Genomic DNA, 18333 nt, shown 5'->3' on the forward strand with positions numbered 1-18333 from the left:
GATCTTTCAGCTCTAGCATCCCATGATTTGCAGTTTGCTGAAGAAAACCGGGAGAACGTGAAAACCCAAAGAGAAGTGAGAGAGCGTGTCTTAGGAACCTGCATCCTTCCATCCTGCTTCGACTTCTCAACTAAATTCTTAAGTCCTGGAGTGCAGGTATCACTGAAATCTGCCCCATGCCTGAAATAGATGGCCGTAGATGGTGACTCTGACAAACGTGAATTGACCTGAATCTGGGGGAAGTTTCTGGGTGAACAGAGCGCGCGGAGGATGCGCGGGTCATGCTGGAGGCGGGTCCCAAGCAGATGTGCACGGCCCGCCCCGCCCTCCCTCGCTCACCCGGTCCAGCTTCATCCGCAAAGGAGCGTCGGCCAGGCTTGTCAGGGCGCCCCCAGCCCCTCCCCAGGCCGCGAGCGCCCCTGCCGCGGTGCCCGGCCTCCCCTCCCAGCCCGCAGGGACAGCACGCGGTAACTGCGAGTGGAGCAGAGGACCCGAGCGGCCGAGGAGAGAGGAGGCGGCGGCTCAGCTGCTACGGGGTCCGGTCGGCGCCCTCCCGAGGGGGCCTAGGAGGAGAAGGGAGGACCCGCGCGAGAATGCCTCTGCCCTGGAGCCTTGCGCTCCCGCTGCTGCTCCCCTGGGTGGCAGGTGGTTTCGGGAACGCGGCCAGGTGAGTGTCTGGCGATTGGCTTCCCCCCACCGCCGGCCTGAGCTCCCGCTTTGGGGCCCCACGTCTTTGCAGGCACCCCCGCGTGTGTGGGTGTGAATATGCACGTGTGCCTGTGCGCGCCGAGACGGGATTTAACCTGGATACCAGGCCTGGAGCGCCCACGGGCTTTCCTCCCTGCTCTCCTGTGGCGGGGCTTTGCACCTAGTTAGTTCCTTTTGCATCAGCTGTGCCCCACCTGGCTGTTGCAGGTGGAGGGAGGCTCTGGGCGCAGACCCGTGGGTGCGTGCGGGCTTGGTGGTCTGCAGACCTGCTGTAGGGGCAGGTGTGTGAGGGTTGGACCAATATGCGTGTCGGTGGGTGAGTTCTGTATCTGTGCGATTTTGTGTTTTCCACTCTATTCACAGGACACCAAGTGCTTGTCAGTCGCTAGTTTTGCTGGGGAAGGAGGGAAAGAAACCGAGGACGATAAAGCATTTACTGTTCTTGGGCTGAGCCAGCCGGGCTGCTCTCCTCAACTGCTCTCTGATTAGGGTTGATGAACTGGAAAGGAAGGACGCGGTTGTCAGATGACAACCATTCTCATTCTTGCTATGGCAATGCAGACTCGGAAGCCGTTCCCTACTGCCCTTAAGCTTAGCTGAGACCTGAAACATTTTTTTCCAGAGATCGTCAAAGACGCTTAGTAAATGCACGCTTACATGGTGACTGTTGACCTGGCACTGTTCTAAGCACTTCAGGACTATTAACCTAACCAAAGCTCATAACGGCTCTGTGTGTAATGTACTATTATCATCATCTCCGTGTTGTAGAAGAGAAAAACGAGGCACAGAGAGGTGAAGTAATTTGCCTGAGGAAGCACAGCCAGTAAGAGATGGAGCCAGGGTGCAAACCTAGGTATTCTGGCCCAAAGTCTCTGTTCTTCACCAGGGCACTAGGGCAGACTTCCGGCAACGGAAGGTTTTCTGGTTCTCTAACTGTGATGTCTTGCTTTCTACTTAGGTGTCCGCTAGAATATGGTTTTTCCACCGCAGCATTATTGGCCTTTTGGGCTGGGCTGGATAATTATTTGTTGGGGTGATGTGCTGCCCTGTGCATTGTAGGATATTTAGCAGCACCTGTGGCTTCTACCCACTAGATACTAGTAGCAACCTTGACCCCACCCCCAGCCCCTCTCCCCCCTCCCCCCCACCACCAAGTTGTGGTAACACAAAAAAGGTTTCGGATATTGCCCGAGGTCCCTGGAGGGCACAGTTGCTCCCAGCGGAGACTGCTGAACTATAGAAATTTTTCAGTGATGATTCCTGGGGAGAGTAGGATAAGAGCTTTGGTTTGGTACAGGCTTCTTGAAGGTTTGCCTATCTTTGTTTAACTTACAGGAAAAAAATATTTCATCAGAGTTAGCCATGGTATTAAGAGATTTTGAAGTTCAAACAGAACAAACCTCAAACCAGGTTCTTAGAATGTATGATCGCAAGTTTCAATTTCCTTTTCATGATAAAAATGTAAGCAGATAAAATTTGCTCATAATCACATTTTCCTTGAATGCTAGAGGTTCTTGCATTGCTAGAAAGCCCGCTTTAAAAAGACCAAATGCTATTTGGAGATGAGATTAATAGTTCTTTAGCAGCCAGCAAACTGACCTCCAGGAGCTTCACTTTCAAAGGACCACCAAATTAAATTAAAAGCCAAAAGCCCCTGGATAAAGCAAAGCATATTAAACTGGAGAATCCATGTCAGAATTCTGCAATTCTGCTGTTTTCAAGATGTGAACCATAGTTTCTTTGGACGATTATCAAGTTTATGAGCTGGTGTGTTTATTATTTGCTCAACATGCTTGGAAATGTCAAGTGGTCAGCTCTTCAGGAATGTCCAGGACCCATGTTTAATCAGCTCTAGACTCCATATTACGGATAAGACACTTACAGAGAAGGCAAGGCACCCATTGCAGAAAACTGTGTCTACTGGTTATTTCCTGGGGTTTCACAACTTATAGGAAAAACTGGCTGCTGTGTAGAGATTTCCAGTATAAGCATCAGTTCTTTTTAATTGAAACACTGCACTATGATTTTATAACCTAGAAAATTATGTGCTTCTTAAATGGTACTTAGTACACAGTAGACAATCAACACTCATCAAATGAATAAATCTTTAGCTGTATGCATATACCTGCTCTTAAGCTTCAGAATTTGGCTTGCCTTATATTTTTTATGTCCTTTGGGTATTGGAACTATTTAGATACCCTAGACCTGTCCAATACAGCAAAGATGGTAACCAGGAGCCCCAAGTGGCTGTTGAATACCTGAAATATAGCCAGTCCAAGTTGAGATGTGCTGTAAAACGTATAAAATACACATCTAATTTTCAAGATGTAGTAGGAAGAAAAAGAACAGGAACTATCTCACTAATCATTTAGTATTGATTACATGTTGAAATGGTAATGTGGATATACTGCATTAGATAAAATCATTATTAAAATTAATTGCTTCTGTTTCTTTCACATTTAAAAAATGTGGCTACTAGAAAACTTTAAATGGCATATATGTTTATTTCCATTGGACAGTGCTTGTCTAGAACATTTATTGATCTGAACTCCATCTTGAGTGTTCTAAGTCCTAACAATGGGATCTTTTTGTCTTGGGTACCTAAGATAAATATATTATTAACTTTGCTATTCTGGAGATTAACATTTGGAGCAACTCCTTACTTACAACATATTTCTGTTTTATATTTTCTCTCTACTGAATTCGAGTAAAAATAATGTGGGAGAGGAGGGAATGACTAGGTTCCTGCTGAGAGGCTTTACTTACAGAGACCACGTGCTATGTGGATAATTGATTCTTCTCAAAGCCCTGGTAGCAAAGTGCCACTGTAAAAATTGGCCACAAATTCCATGGCTTAAAACAACAGAAGTTTATTGTCTTACAGTTCTGAAGGCCGGAAGTCTATAATGAATCTTATGGGGCTAAGATTAAGGCATCGGCAGGACTGGTTTCTTCTGGAAGCTCCAGGGTAGGATCCATTTCTTGCTTCTTCCAGCTTCTAGAGGCCGCCAACAGTCCTTAGCTTGTGGTATAATCTCTTTTTCCTTTGTTACCTTGCCTTCTCTCTGATTCTTCCTTGTTTTCCTCCTCCTAAGAAGAACCTTTGTGAGTATATCAGGCCCACTTGGATAATTCAGGATAATCTTCTCGTTGCAAGATCCCTCACTTGATCACATCTGGAAAGTCCCTTTTGATATATAAGATAACATTTACAGGTTTCGAGGATTAGAATGTATACCTCTGTGGGGTAGGGGATGCATTATTCAGCCTTTCACAGGAAGCCTGAGCTGTAAGTCTGTTGTTCTTGTTTCTATGGACTAGATTTTATCTTTAAACATGATTTTAGTGATTTTTGAATGGTTGGTATATCATTTATTTCTTTATTCTTCAAACCGTAATTTGTGAGACTATATCAAAAACTAAAGAGCTGTGTGTTTCTAGGAAATAATAATCATCTAATTACAACTTAAAAATCATTTCTGGACAGTCTTATTTCATTAGTTTCACTGGCTTAGAAAGTGTTAAAGTCCTATTTATATGTAATTCATGAGTATAAATCAAGGTTATGTAAACATTACAATGAAAATAAGTATATTACCTAGTCTTCATAAATCAGATTGGCATTCAACAAATATTATTGAGGCCCTAGTGTCAACCATTTTCAATGTTATTTCAATCAATTCTCTCAACAACCCTAAGAAATGGGTATTGTGTTCATTCGATAGAGAAGGGAACAGAGAAACTTGAAGAAATTAGGTGATTTCCCATGAATTACATACGATTTTGTCTTCTGCTCTAAGACCAGTGTCATCCCACTATTCCAAATTTATTCCCTCAAAAAAGTGAATACAGAAAAGCTGACATTTTTACAAAGGACTTTCTTACAAATGATCATGAGTGATCCTGTTTAGCTTGACTCTAGTTCAGCACATTCAAGGGACATATGTAGAGTAAATGCTCCATCCACCCAGTATCACCACTTTCCTTTCTAAGTTTACATTTTCTCAGAAGCAGACTCTGTGTGTAGTTTATTTGAGAGGTGACCCCAGGAAGTTCTGGTAGAGAAGTGGGGAAGTGGGACAGAGAAGGGAAAGAAGTGTAAAAATAAGTCACCACTCTGAGTCAATCCTGCTGGGGAATTCTAGGAGACAGTAGAACACAAGATCCTAGTTATCCCTCTTGAAGACAAGGGAGCCGGGGTGTTTGTAATCCCAACAGTCATTGGTTGAGGGCTTCTGGGGAAGGGGGTTCTGCCCTTTCAGGCTTCTGTGCACACAGGAAGAGCCGGCTCCGGCCAAGACAAAAAGTTCTCAGGAATCAGGAAATGAGGCTGGTCAGGTTCCACAATGCACCAACAACTATTTGCCACTGACCCAATAAAACAGGGAACTACCACTGATGAACTTGTGCTCCTGGTGACAAATTTCAGGACAAAAACTCCTCTGAGGACAGTGGGGGCAGGACATGCAGGTGTCCTGAGGTGATGTGGACTGAATTGTGTACTCCCTCAAGATTCGTATGTGAAGCCCTAACCCCGGTACCTCAGAATGTAATTACATTTGGAGATAAGGTCTTTAAAGGAGCAGGTAAATTAAAATGAGTTCATTATGGTGTGTCCTTATCCAATATGACTGCTGTCATAAAAAGAGATTAGGGCCTTTCTCCCTCCCCAGCCATCTTGGTGGATGCTCTTGGCTGGGGGTCCTCCCACATCTAAGACAGGAAGATGGTGGCTGCAAAAAAGATTTTAAAAAATCACTGCAGTCAATCAACTGTAGGCTCCAACTCATTATGAAAAGTGAAAAGTATGGCCGGGCGTGGTGGCTCACACCTGTAATCCCAGCACTTTGGAAGGCCAAGGCAGGCAGATCATGAGGTCAGCTGGCTAACATGGTGAAACCCTGTCTCTACTAAAAAATGCAAAAAATTAGCTGGGCACGGTGGCAGGTACCTGTAGTCCCAGCTACTTGGGAGGCTGAGGCAGGAGAATGACGTGAACCCAGGAGGCAGAGCTTGAAGTGAGCCAAGATTGTGCCACTGCACTCCAGCCTGGGTGACAGAGCGAGACTGTGTCTCAAAAAAAAAAAAAAAAAAAAAAAAAAAAGTGAGAAATACATGCTGGAGTAGCTGGAGTACAAGAAGACTCTGAAGATGATCAGACAAGGCAAAGTGAAACTGGTCATCCTTGCCAACAATTGTGCAGCTTCGAGGAAATCTGAAATAGCATTATTACAGCATATTGGCCAAAACTGGTGTCCATCACTACAGTGGCAATAATAATAAATTGTGCACAGCATGCAGAAAATACCACATATTCTGCACACTAGGTATCATTTACCCAGATGATTCTGATATCATTAGAAGCATGCCATAACAGACTGGTAAAAGGTAAACCATACAAAATTGTTCTTTAATAAAACTTGTCAAAGCTTATTTAAAAAATCCAAACAGGCTGGGCATGTTGGCTCATGCCTGTAATCCCAGCACTTTGGGAGACTGAGGCAGGCAGATCACCTGAGGTTGGGAGTTCGAGACCAGCCTGACCAACATGGAGAAACTCCATCTCTACTAAAAACACAAAATTAGCCAGGCGTGGTGGCGCATGTCTGTAATCCCAGCTACTTGGGAGGTTGAGGCAGGAGAATCACTTGAATCCGGGAGGTGGAGATTGCGATGAGTCGAGAACATGTCATTCCACTCTAGCCTAGGCAACAAGAGCGAAATTCTGTCTCAAAAAACAAACAAACAAACCAAAAAGAGGAGATTAGGACACAGACACACACAGAGGAAAGACCATGTATGGACACAAAAGAAGACAGCCATCTACAAGCCAAGGACAGAGGCTTTGGGGGAAACCAACCCTACCAACACCTTGATCTTGGTCTTCCAGCCTCCAGAACTGTGAGAGAATAAATGTGTGTTGTTTAAGCCACCCAGTCTGTAGTACTTTGTTATGGCAGCACTAGCAAACTAATAACGTAAGGTACATTCAGAAAATATAGAAACCGCATGGGATCAAAGAACAAAAGTCCACCTGATCTTTATTTTCAGTTCAATGCAAACTGAAAACCAGCCTCACAAGCTATTTGACATTGGGGGTTTTAAGCAGGAAATGTCAGAATATGGATAATGGGCTTGTAGCAGCCAATTAGCGTGGCAACATTGCTTTTTGATCCTTCAGAATTGGCTGTAAGTGATAGAAAACTCAAATAACCTTGGCTTAAGCAAGATAGACATGTGTTTCTCTTTCACAAAGGTGTGGGTAGTTGAGCTGATATAGCTGGCTCTCCATGGAGTCAGGGACCCAGATGCTGCCATTTTATGGGTTCATCAGAAGGTCCTCCCCTTGTAGCCTAAGATGGCTTCTTGAGCTTCAGCAAACATGTCCAAATTTCAGCCGTGTTGGGCCGTTCTTGCATTGCTATAAATACCTGAGACTGGGTAATTTATAAAGAAAAGAGGTTTAATTGGCTCACCGTTCTGCAGGATTTACAGGAAGCATAGTGGCTTCTGCCTCTGGTGAGGCCTCAGGAAGCTTCCAATCATGGCGGAAAGTGAAGGGGGAGCAGGTGTCTCAGATGGCAAAAGCAGGAGCAAGGGCGGGGGAAGGTGCCACACATTTATACACTTTAAAACAACCAGATCTCATGAGAACTCACTACCATGAGGACAACACCAAGGTGATGGTGCTGAACCATTCATGAGAAATCCACCCTCATGATCCAGTCACCTCCTGCTGGGCCCCACCTCCAACTTTGAGGATTACATTTAAATCTGAGATTTGAGAGACAAATATCACATCTATATCACCAGCCAATAAGAGGAAATAAATGAAGAACATCATCCTCCCTTCACAGCCACATCCTGGAAGTGTTACACATGGCACTTCTGTTTATGTCCCATTGGCCAGAACTTAGTTCCATGGCCACATATTATTGAAGTGAAGGCTGGGAAATGTAGCCTATATTCTGAGTGGCTATGTAATGGGGGTCTTATTACTAAGAAAGAAGGGGAGAACAGAGATTGAGGTCCCACTGGCAATGTTGACCATGTGTAAATTACAGATCACATCTCCAATTATATAGATGAGTAAACTGAATTTCAAAAGAATAGATTGTTAAATGATTTGCCCAGAATCTCACATTGAACAAGTGACAGATTAAAAAGCCATGGTGTTTCCCAAGGATGATTAAGTCACTTTTCATGAAATGTTTTATCCAGAGAGATCAGTAGTACTTCTAGTTTCATCAGTTAACTTGCTGGGTCCCAGTGGGTAAGTTTTAATAACTGACCTGTTTTCAATGTGAAGGTCTTGTTTGTGAAAAAACATTATTGAAAGTGTTAAAATTAATTCAGTTTAATGCAACATTAACTGAACAGTTGATGTGCCCAAACATTCTTCTGAATGCCAGAGATTCATATCTACTGCCTCCCTCACCAGACAACTTCATAGGGCCATCAAAATGTCTTTCTTTCCTTTTTGGCCAGGGATGCCAGGGAAGAAGGATATAAGTCCAGGTTCTAGTCCAGTGCCTGGCACATAGTAGGTGTTGAATTAAAAGTTAGGTAAATCAATAAGTGACCAAGGAAGGGGGATGGAGAGGCAAATAATGTTATTTGTATATAAAGAATAAGTGTGTGTATATATATATATATACACACACACACACACACAGAGTACAGCATTTCAAAGAATGAGTATATGTTTACATGCATATGTATAAACATATAAAACTATAAGTTTATATAGGGCATATATATATATGTAAAAACATATAAAACATTCCACAGAATACAGATAAGAGAGAAACTAAGTCCACATGAGAGAATCAGAGAAAACTGAATACAGTGGATGACACTTATACTGTTCTTATGGAGCAAATGTGAGCCCACCTGATATAACATGGGCATAGAAAGCAAACATTCCAATGCTTAATTCCCAGTAGGTATTGCATAAGAGTAAATGAATGGATGGATAGATACATACCTGCAAAAAGAATGCATAAGGAGGGCATCAGCCCAAGATACAGAAAATGGACTGGCCAGAATCTTAGACCATAAGCCTGGTGGCTGCCAAGAGGCAAAGAAGGCAGGCTGGAATCAGGCTGTGAGGAGCCCAGTACACTGAGCCAAGGAGTTTGGACTTGGTTCTGAGAGCAGTAGCGAGCAAACAGGCCATTGCAGGCTCTGTGTTCTTTAAAGTTGACATGATCGTGACTAATTCATGCACAGAATTATGACATAATTGCACAGAATTATTAAGCTAATGAGTTATAGTTTAGTTTAATTGGCAGCATTTTTCTTTTCTAATGTACATAATAATAGTATGCTTATAATCCATGATATCTCAGATTTAATGAATATAAGTACAAAATTAACATACCAAAGCAACAAACATCAACAAAGTTCATCACCTTGCTCTTCAGCATACTCTTTGCTTGGTTTCTGGATACCACATTTATTAGTTATCTATTGCTACGCAACAGAATACTTCAAAATTTAGTGGCTCAAAGCAACATTTATTATTTCACACATTTTCTATGATTCAGGAATTCAGGAGTAGCTTAGCTAGATGGGGCTTGGGGGTTTTTTAAGACATTTTTTAGAGCAGTTTTAGATTCATAGCAAAAGGGCTTGGAGTTTTTAATTCTTATTTTAGGTTCAGGTACCTGTGCAGGTTTGTTATACAGATAAATTCATGTCATGGGGGGTGGTTTTACAGATTATTTTGTGACCCAGGTACTAACCCTAGTATCCAATAGGTATTTTTTCTGATCCTCTCCCTCCTCCTACCCTCCACTCTCAAATAGACCCTGGTGTCTGTTGTTCCCCTCTTTGTGCCCATTGATTCTCATTATTTAGCTCCCACTTATAAGTGAGAACATGCAGTATTTGGTTTTCTGTTCCTGCATGAGTTTGCTAAGTATAATGGCCTCCAGCTCCACCCATGTTCTTGCAAAGGATATGATCTCACTCTTTTTATGGCTGCATAGTATTCCATGGTGAATGTGTACCATAGTTTCTCTATCCAGTCTATGACTGATGAGTATTTAGGTTGATTCCATGTCTTTGCTATTGTGAATAGTGCTGCAATGCACATTGTGTGCATATGTCTTGATGGTACAATGATTTATATTCCCTTGGGTATATACCCAGAAATGGGATTGCTGGGTCAAATAGTCGTTCTGTTTTTAGTTCTTTGAGGAATCGCCACACTGCTTGGGCTTGGAGTTTTTCACAAGGTTGCAATCAAGTTGTTGATCAATGCTATAGTCATCTGACATCTTGACTCTGGCTGGAGGATCTGCTTCCAAGATGGTATACTCACATGGCTGTTGGCAGAAGGCCTCAGCTTCTCTCTATGTGGACCTGTCCATAGGGCTGTTTGAATGTTCTCACAACTGTTAGCTGACTTCCCCCATAGTGACTAATCCAAGAGAGAGAACAAGGAGGAAGCTACAATGCCTTCTGTGTCCCAATTTCAGAAGTTACCCTGATCACTCCCACAGTATTCTTTGTTAGATGTCAGTCACTAAGTACAACCCCACATAAAAGGAGGGGAATTAAACTTCACCTTTTGAAAGGATAAGCATCAGATAATTTATGGACATATTTTAAAATCATCACAGCATACAACACATTCTGGTTTGCCTTCATCCACACTGGTTACTCTTCTGTTCTTCAACAGGATTTAAAGTGCTGTATTTCCACAGAGATTAATCTCTGACCCTATTTTCTTTCTTATTTATACTCTCCAGGTTATCTTCCCAGTCCTAGCACTTTCAATGCCATCTATATATATATTCACATCTTCAAAATGTGAATCTCAAGCCCCAGCCTCTTTCTGCTGCATTCTTGACCTATTCATTGAGATGTCTCACTGAGCCTAAGACATCCAAAACTGAACTCTTGATCATTATTCAGAACTTGCTTCTCTCCACTTCACTCTTTCTCCCCACCCCAGAACAAACAGCATCCAAACTTGCTCAAGCCAAAAACTGGGGTATCATTGCTGACAGGTGGGGCTCTTCCTCCCCACTTGTATTACATCTGCTACTAAGTCCTGTTACAAACCATGTCTCAAGTCCATCTCCTTCTATCCCCACTCTCTGCCCCTGCCTACCATCATCCAGCTACACCACTATTATCTCTCACCTGAACCACCACAATAGCTTCCTTTTACTTTTTCTTTTGCTCCCTCTAGTCCATGCTCCAAAGTGTTCCTCTTAACATTTAAATTAGACCATGTCAGCCCTCTTCTTAAAACTTTTCAGTGACTTCGCACCAGATTAAGAATAAAATTCATTCTACTTAAAATGACATAAATGGCTCTGCTTGATCTAGACTTTGACTACTTTTCTAACTCCGTCTTCCATCTTATATCATTCTCCCCCATGCTTACTATGAATGAATGAATGAATGAGATGGAGAATAAATGTAGCTGTCTTGATAACACTTGCTTTATTGACTGCCTTCCCTTCCTAGTCTCACTTCCCCACTCCTTTATCAGCATTTCCTTCACCTCCTAAGTAAACCACTTCCATGCAAATTCTTGTCTTATGGTCTGCTTCTGGGGTAGCCAAAACCAAGACACTCCCCATCCCCAATCTCCACATAACTCCTGAGCTTAGAAGATAAATGAGGGAAATAGAGGAAGCAATGGAAAGTTCCAACTTTTGCCTGAAGTTTACTACTATCCCTACCAGTCATGGCATTATAAATTTGAAGACACATCAACACACACTAGTATAGAAGAGCTTTATAACCCAGGCAAGTTTTCTACTGGACACATAAGCCCCTACACATCTGGGAAAGTGAGATGTCTTGGGGTATCCCTGGGCCCACTGGACTTGTACTCTGTTTCTTGAAGGTAGATGAGAACCCAGACTTAATTTTAACTGGCTAGGTACAATGAACTTGCCATACTGGGAGCTATGATAAAAACAAAACAAAAATCAAAACCACCACCAACAAAAATCTTCATGGCTGGACCTTGTCATCCCTATTTAGAAAATCTTTTATTACATTTGTGTGGCAATATTTAAATGTATTTAAACATCGGCAAAAGAAGTTTAATTTCTCAATTTGTCTTGGAGAATATCATGAAGTTTCCTGGAACCTGACCATAAACAAACATACTAAGAATTCTGGCATAGTATATTTTTGCAGAAAATAAGGAATCCTATGAAGAAATACTACACTACTTACACAATCCCTGGAATGTTTTTAAATTAACTTCAGCTGTGGAGATGGTGATTTTCTGATTAATTTGATCAGTGTAGACAGCAAGCTGTGTAAGGCATTAAAGAAACTGGGCAATTCAGCATTTAGCTCAGACTCCCACAGCTCAGGGCTTCTACTCCACAGAGACTTCTTCACCTATATTAGCATTTCCCGTCTCAAGACTCAGTTCCCTGAGCCTCATGTGTGAAAATATTGTTTAGAAGAGACAGAGAGAGAGTGAGTGAATGAGAGAGAAGCTGGCCAGTCCATCTAGACCTTCCAAGGTGGCAGAGGATGTTGATGGGATTAGTACAGTCCAAAATTAGATTTTTTTTTTTTTTTTTGAGATGGAGTCTCGCTCTGTCACCCAGACTGGAGTGCAGTGGTGAGATCTTGGCTCACTGTGCGCTCCGCCTCCCGGGTTCACACCATTCTCCTACCTCAGCCTCCCAAGTAGCTGGGACTACAGGTGCCTGCCACCACGCCTGGCTAACTTTTTGTATTTTTAGTAGAGATGGGGTTTCACCATGTTAGCCAGGATGATCTCGATCTCCTGACCTCGTTATCCACCTGCCTCGGCCTCCCAAAGTGCTGGGATTACAGGCGTGAGCCATTACACCTGGCTAAGTTGATTCTTAAACAACAATTACTTCCGTTTTTTAACAAATGAGACTGATATGGATTTGATGGCAAATCTCCTATATCTTTCAACAGAACTATAAAACTAAGATGCTTTTGTGACTGGGAAGGGAATTCCTTACAGTGGATAAGAAATCTTAATTTATTAACAAAGTTAATAAATTTTTGATGGCCCAAGTGTTAGTCATTAACATTTGGGGGAGATTTATAAGTGACACTTCACACAATATCAGAAACAATGATTTGGGAGAAATTAATACACCTCAGATTTCTCAGTTTCACCTTTTCACCTGAAAGCAGGCATGTGAAAGAAATAAAGACTGAGAAAAATGAGGATTTCTCTGGAGAGTTGTGGTAATGTGTAAACAGTATATGAATTTTATCTTTTGGTAACTTTCTCCTGTTAGTTAATCCTGGGCAGTATTCTTTGCAATCCCAAGTAATTTACTTTGACTGGTACATATGAAGTGGGTTTGACCACCTGTACCAAGCACTCTCGGCTGGTTTCTGATTAGGCTTTTTAAAAATATCAGATTTCAACAAATTTCAATTTGGTTTCGTGTGATTTCACATCTAACTGTTTCAGAAATCTTGTTCAAGCTTAGTGAGCTCATCCTACTTCTAAGGAGGCTGTTTTGTGTATTACAAAATTTTTGATATTTCCAACTGCTTAAAATCCACCTGTCACTGTCTGGAGCCTGCAGGAGGGACACAGGCCTTTTTCTTTAGAGCCCCTGCTGTTTCACTGCTCCTTCTTAATCCCACCATTCCCCTGCTGCCCTTCTCACTCCTCTGCTTCTAACACACACCACGATCTACACTCAAATTTTGAGGCCACCAACTCCTCATGTTCTTAATGGTGCTGTCCTTGGCACAGGCTATTTTTTCTGCCTGGAAAACCTTCCCCACCACACAGCCTCCTCCCACTTCTCCAGGCAAAGTTCCATTCATATTGAGCCCCATTTCCTCCAGAACACCACTCACCTACCATCCCAATGTACTAACTTCCATATCTCCCCCTAGCTCCTGAGAACTTGCCCCTTTGGTAGGGTCATATGTTGGAGTATAATGGGGCTTCTCTCATATACCTCCTATAGTCTCAGTTCCTAGTACAGTGTCTGATGTATGTAGTTACTTAATAAATTTTGGGTAGACAAATGGATAAATGAGTAGGTGAATAGTTTGGTGAAGTGTGTTCTCCTCTGACTTCTAATACCAATGAAATCCTCAGTTTTTCTTGGCCTTAGTTTCTTCATGCACAAAATGATAGGTTGGAACCAGATGATATCTAAGGTAACTTTCTTTAAGGTGAAATTCTATGATAATCTCCCCTTACAGTGAAAATTTATTCCTACAAACATAAAAAAGAAAAGTCACATGGAACCTGTGGCAGCTATGAGGATGCGCCTCGCAGACATCCAACTGCAGGGAGCATAATTGACCCAGGGTCCCAACTACTCTACTCTTGGAAATCCAGCACCACTTTTAAGTGAGGCTGCAACTCCCACAGGCTGCTCCCACCAATGACTGAGCATGGCAGGGATACTAAGGCAGGTCCTTCTGTGGGAAACATGGCTCTCCTCTGAAGGTCAACACATCTGATGATAATAATCCTACTACTACTAATAATAAAAGCAATCAATTAGGGAGCATTTACTGTGTTAGTTACCATTCAAAGCCCTTTTCATGTATTTAATGATTTCATTATCACGAATACCCTTAAGGTAAATACTGTTGTTTTCCCTGTTTTAGAAAAGAGATAGCTAATGCATAGAAAGAGAAAGTAACTCGCTGAAGGTCAGAGTTAATATATAGTAGAGCCAGAATTCAAATCCAGGAAGGAGACCATAGTACTGACCAACAGGTTATGCAGCCTCTCAACATTCAGAGTTGATCTCACTCTTTTACTAGAAAAACTCTCCTCATTTGGCTTTCCTGACAATGTACTAACCTGGTGTTCCTCTGAGCATTGCCTGGGCCTCTTTCTGGACCTTCCTGCTCTTTGGTCCATCTCTTACATGCTAGTGTCCTTGGGACTGTGCCCTAAGCCTCCTTCTTTTCTTACACTGCATCCACTTCTGTAGAATCAGTTACCATCTACCTGCAGATGATTCCCAAATATAGTTCTGCTTCCTGAACTCTTCACCCAAATATCCAACATCCTACTCAACATCTCTTCTAGGTTGTCCGTCTAATGAGTACTCAAAATCAGCATGTGCCAAAGAGAATTCATCATCTATCCTATTCCTGAACATGTTCCTCCACCTGTATTCCTCATTCCAGAAATACAGGCTACTCGATGGTGCATCCCTCTGACACTCTATATCCAATCGACTAGGATATAAGCTCCACAAGGACAGAAATCTTATTTCCCTTTTGTTTGCTGATGAACTTCTGGAAACTAGCCCAGTGTCTGATACATTATAGGCACTCAATAAATACTTGTTGAATGAATGAATTGACTCTAATCCATTACCAAATCTTTCAGTCCCACTTTGATGCCATTCATTTCTCCTTACCTCCACTGCTACTGCTGCAGTCCAAGCAACCAGAATCTGTCTTCTGAGCCAACTGGTATCTTTTCTTCCGTTCTGTCTCCCTCCAGTCTATCTTCCAGACTGCTTTCGTGGTAATATTTTTCAAAAGAAAAACCTTATCAAATAACATTCCTACTTAAAACCCTTCAATGCTGTTCTATTGCCATTGAGATGTAAAACCCAAAGCCCTAACTTGATTCACAAGACCCTCTGTGATGTAGCCTCTGCCCACTTCTTGGGGCTCATCTTTCGCAAGCTTACTTCTCCCTGCCTTTATTCTAATCCTCTGGTCATCTACTCATTCCTCAAGCACAAGCATGGTGTCTTTTACCTCTTAGTCTGCACTCATTCTATTCCCTTTGCCTGTAATATTCTTTCACTTTATGTGGTTGAACCCTGTTTGTCTTAAGTCTAATTTAAAGTTTGCACCTTCAAAGGGAACATCTGGGACCCCTTAGACTGGATTATGTTTCTTTGATTTAAGCTTCTGTAATAGACTGAATATATTGAGTGCCTCTGTTACCCTGAACCCCTTGACTAAAAGCTCATGAGTAGGGGACCCTCTATGCCAGGATTATAAGTGAATCCTCAGCACCTAGCACTATACTCCATACATATTAATGCCCTATTGAGGATTATACTGATTTTTTTTTGGCATCAGGAAATAGGTAAGATCCTTCCTATTGTGATTGGGGAGCATATTGCTTGCAAACCTTCAGTCAAGAAGTTGACAGATCATCTCTAAGATTTTGTTGCTACATTGAATTCTAATTAAATGAACCCCACATTTCTTATAAAAATATGAAATTAAAATTCCAAAGGCAGAATTTCCCCCTATACAGCTTTTCTTTCATCGTGTTTTCTTTTGAAATCCAACTCAAATGTCACCTACCCTGGACATTTTCCTCCTCTTTCCCAGGCAAGGTTAGTTCCTCTCTCCATTCTGCTCCCCCAGGCATCAGCTTCATGTTGTTAAAGGAAGAGGTGAAAGCAAATTGTAGTGCTTTATCAAGGTTTGTCACAGACGTGTGTGGTTAAGAAATGGACTTACTGTGTATCCATGTGGAAGGGTTTTTTTAACCAAGGTGTGAGGACACTTGTTTTTATCGACAAATTTCAATCTTGTGTTCAAGTCTTAAAAACATCAAAACAAATAACCCAATTAAAACATGGGCAAAGGACCTGAATAGACATTTATCCAAAGAAGATATGTAAATGGTCTATAAACACATGAAAGACACTTAATATCATTAGCCATCAGGGAAATGCACATCAAAACAAGATGCTACTTCTCAAGCATTAGGATGACTAGAGTTTTTAAAAATGAACAATAATAAGTGCTGGTGAGGATGTGGAGAAATTGGAACTCTCATATATTGCTGGTGGGAGTAAAATGATGTAGCCATGTTGGAAAACGGTCAGGCAGTTCTTCAGAAAGTTAAACATACAACTATCACGTGTCTTAGTCAGTTCAGGCTGCTATAACAAATTACCAGAGGTTGGGTGGCTTATAAACAATAGAAATGTATTTCTCACAGTTCTGAAGGCTGGAATTCTAAGACCAGGGTGTCAGCATGGTCAGGTTCTGGTGAGGGCACTCTTTTGGGTTGCAGCCTGTCAACTTCTCAAGCTCCCTAGCCTTTTCTTATTAGCGCACTAATCCCATTCATAAAGGCTCCACCCCCATGACCTAATTAACTCCCAAAGACCCCACCACCAAATACCATCACATTGGGATTAGGGTTTCAATATATGAATTTTGGAGGACACAAACATTCTGTCCATTGCACCATATGGCCCAACGATTCCACTCCTGGGTATACACCCAAGAGAAATTAAAACATATGTCCACACAAAAACTTGTGCACCAATGTTCATAGCAACATTATTCATGATGACCAAAAGGTAGAAACAACTTAAATGTCCATCATCTGATGAGTGGATAAATAAAATGTGGTATATCCATATTATGGAATATTATTCAGCAATAAAAAGAAATACAGTACTGTTACAAGCTACAACATGAATCAAACTTGAAAACATGCTAAGTTAAAGAAGCCAGATGCAGAAGGCTACATATTATGTGATTCCATTTATATGAAATATCTGGAATAGGCAAATCCAGAGACAAAAAGCAGATTTGTGGTTGCCAGGGGATGAAGGGAGGAGTTAGTTAAGATTAACTGATCATAGGTATAGGGTTTACTTTTGGGGTGATGGAAATATTCTGGCACTAAACAGAAGTGATGAGTGCATAACATAGTGAAAATACTAAAAACCACTGAAGTGTATAGTTTAAGATGGTGAATTTTATGTTATATAAATTATATCTCAATTTTTAAAATACTAAAATAAAAAAATTATTAAGGGCATCACTGTATTTGGACTGACACTTTTTTTTTCTTATAACAGCATATTGTATACCTTTTTTTCCCCCTTTTTTTAAATTATACTTTAAGTTCTAGGGTACATGTGCACGATGTGCAGGTTTGTTACATATGTATACATGTGGACTGGCACTTATTTACTCAGCATACTTTATGGTTAGTCACCCATAGTTTCTTCTTTTTTACTGATACAAAATATTTTATATATTTATGGGGTACATGTGAGTGTTACATGCATAGACTATATCATGATCCAGTTGTGGTACTTGGAGTATCCATCAAATACTCAATTACCTTGAGTATTTACCATTTCTATGTGTTGGTAACATTTCACATCCTCTCTTCCAGCTACTTGGAAATATACAATACATTGTTGCTAACTGTAATCACCCTACTGTGCTATAGAATATTGGAGTTTATCATAGGTTCTTTGGAAACTGTTAATTAGGCGCAGACTGGGTCAAGATTGTGGTATCCCTTGCAGAATTGTTAGGAATATATAAATTAGATTAGACAAATGGCTGCATTATTTCTTAGTCAGAACTCTTTATCAGAGCATTTTAATAATATTTAGCATGCTATCCTATACTTGAATGCATATGTTTCCAATAGACTATGAACTTGAGTGCAAAGACCAGGCCCTTTTCATCACTGTACTCTATGTGCCTGAGACAGTACTTGGAACATAGCAAGTGCACAATAAATGTTTTGCTTTAAAGTACTACTACTTAATGAAAGAAAAGTTTACCTTCCAGGAGACATTTGGCAATGTCTGGAGACATTTTTGATTGTCAGAACTAGAGGGGTGTGTGCTACTGGCATCTGTAGATAAAGACCAT

The 18333-nt window shown here is 41.4% G+C and overlaps 1 protein-coding gene and 1 pseudogene across 3 annotated transcripts in view; both read left to right on the forward strand.

Annotated features, from left to right (window-relative positions):
* Positions 1-313: 313 nt before the first annotated feature.
* Positions 314-18333, forward strand: part of EGFL6 (EGF like domain multiple 6) — a 64538-nt gene continuing 46518 nt past the window's right edge. For all 3 annotated transcript variants that reach the window (XM_025373290.1, XM_025373291.1, XM_025373292.1), the window contains exon 1: positions 314-667. In XM_025373290.1, coding sequence (XP_025229075.1) covers positions 594-667 — 74 coding nt within the window. In that variant the 5' untranslated portion in view covers positions 314-593. The remainder of the gene's footprint in view (positions 668-18333) is intronic.
* LOC112616298 lies at positions 5435-6100 on the forward strand (annotated as a pseudogene).

The sequence above is a fragment of the Theropithecus gelada genome, chromosome X (genome assembly GCF_003255815.1).
Source record: "Theropithecus gelada isolate Dixy chromosome X, Tgel_1.0, whole genome shotgun sequence".
Lineage (NCBI taxonomy): Eukaryota > Metazoa > Chordata > Mammalia > Primates > Cercopithecidae > Theropithecus > Theropithecus gelada.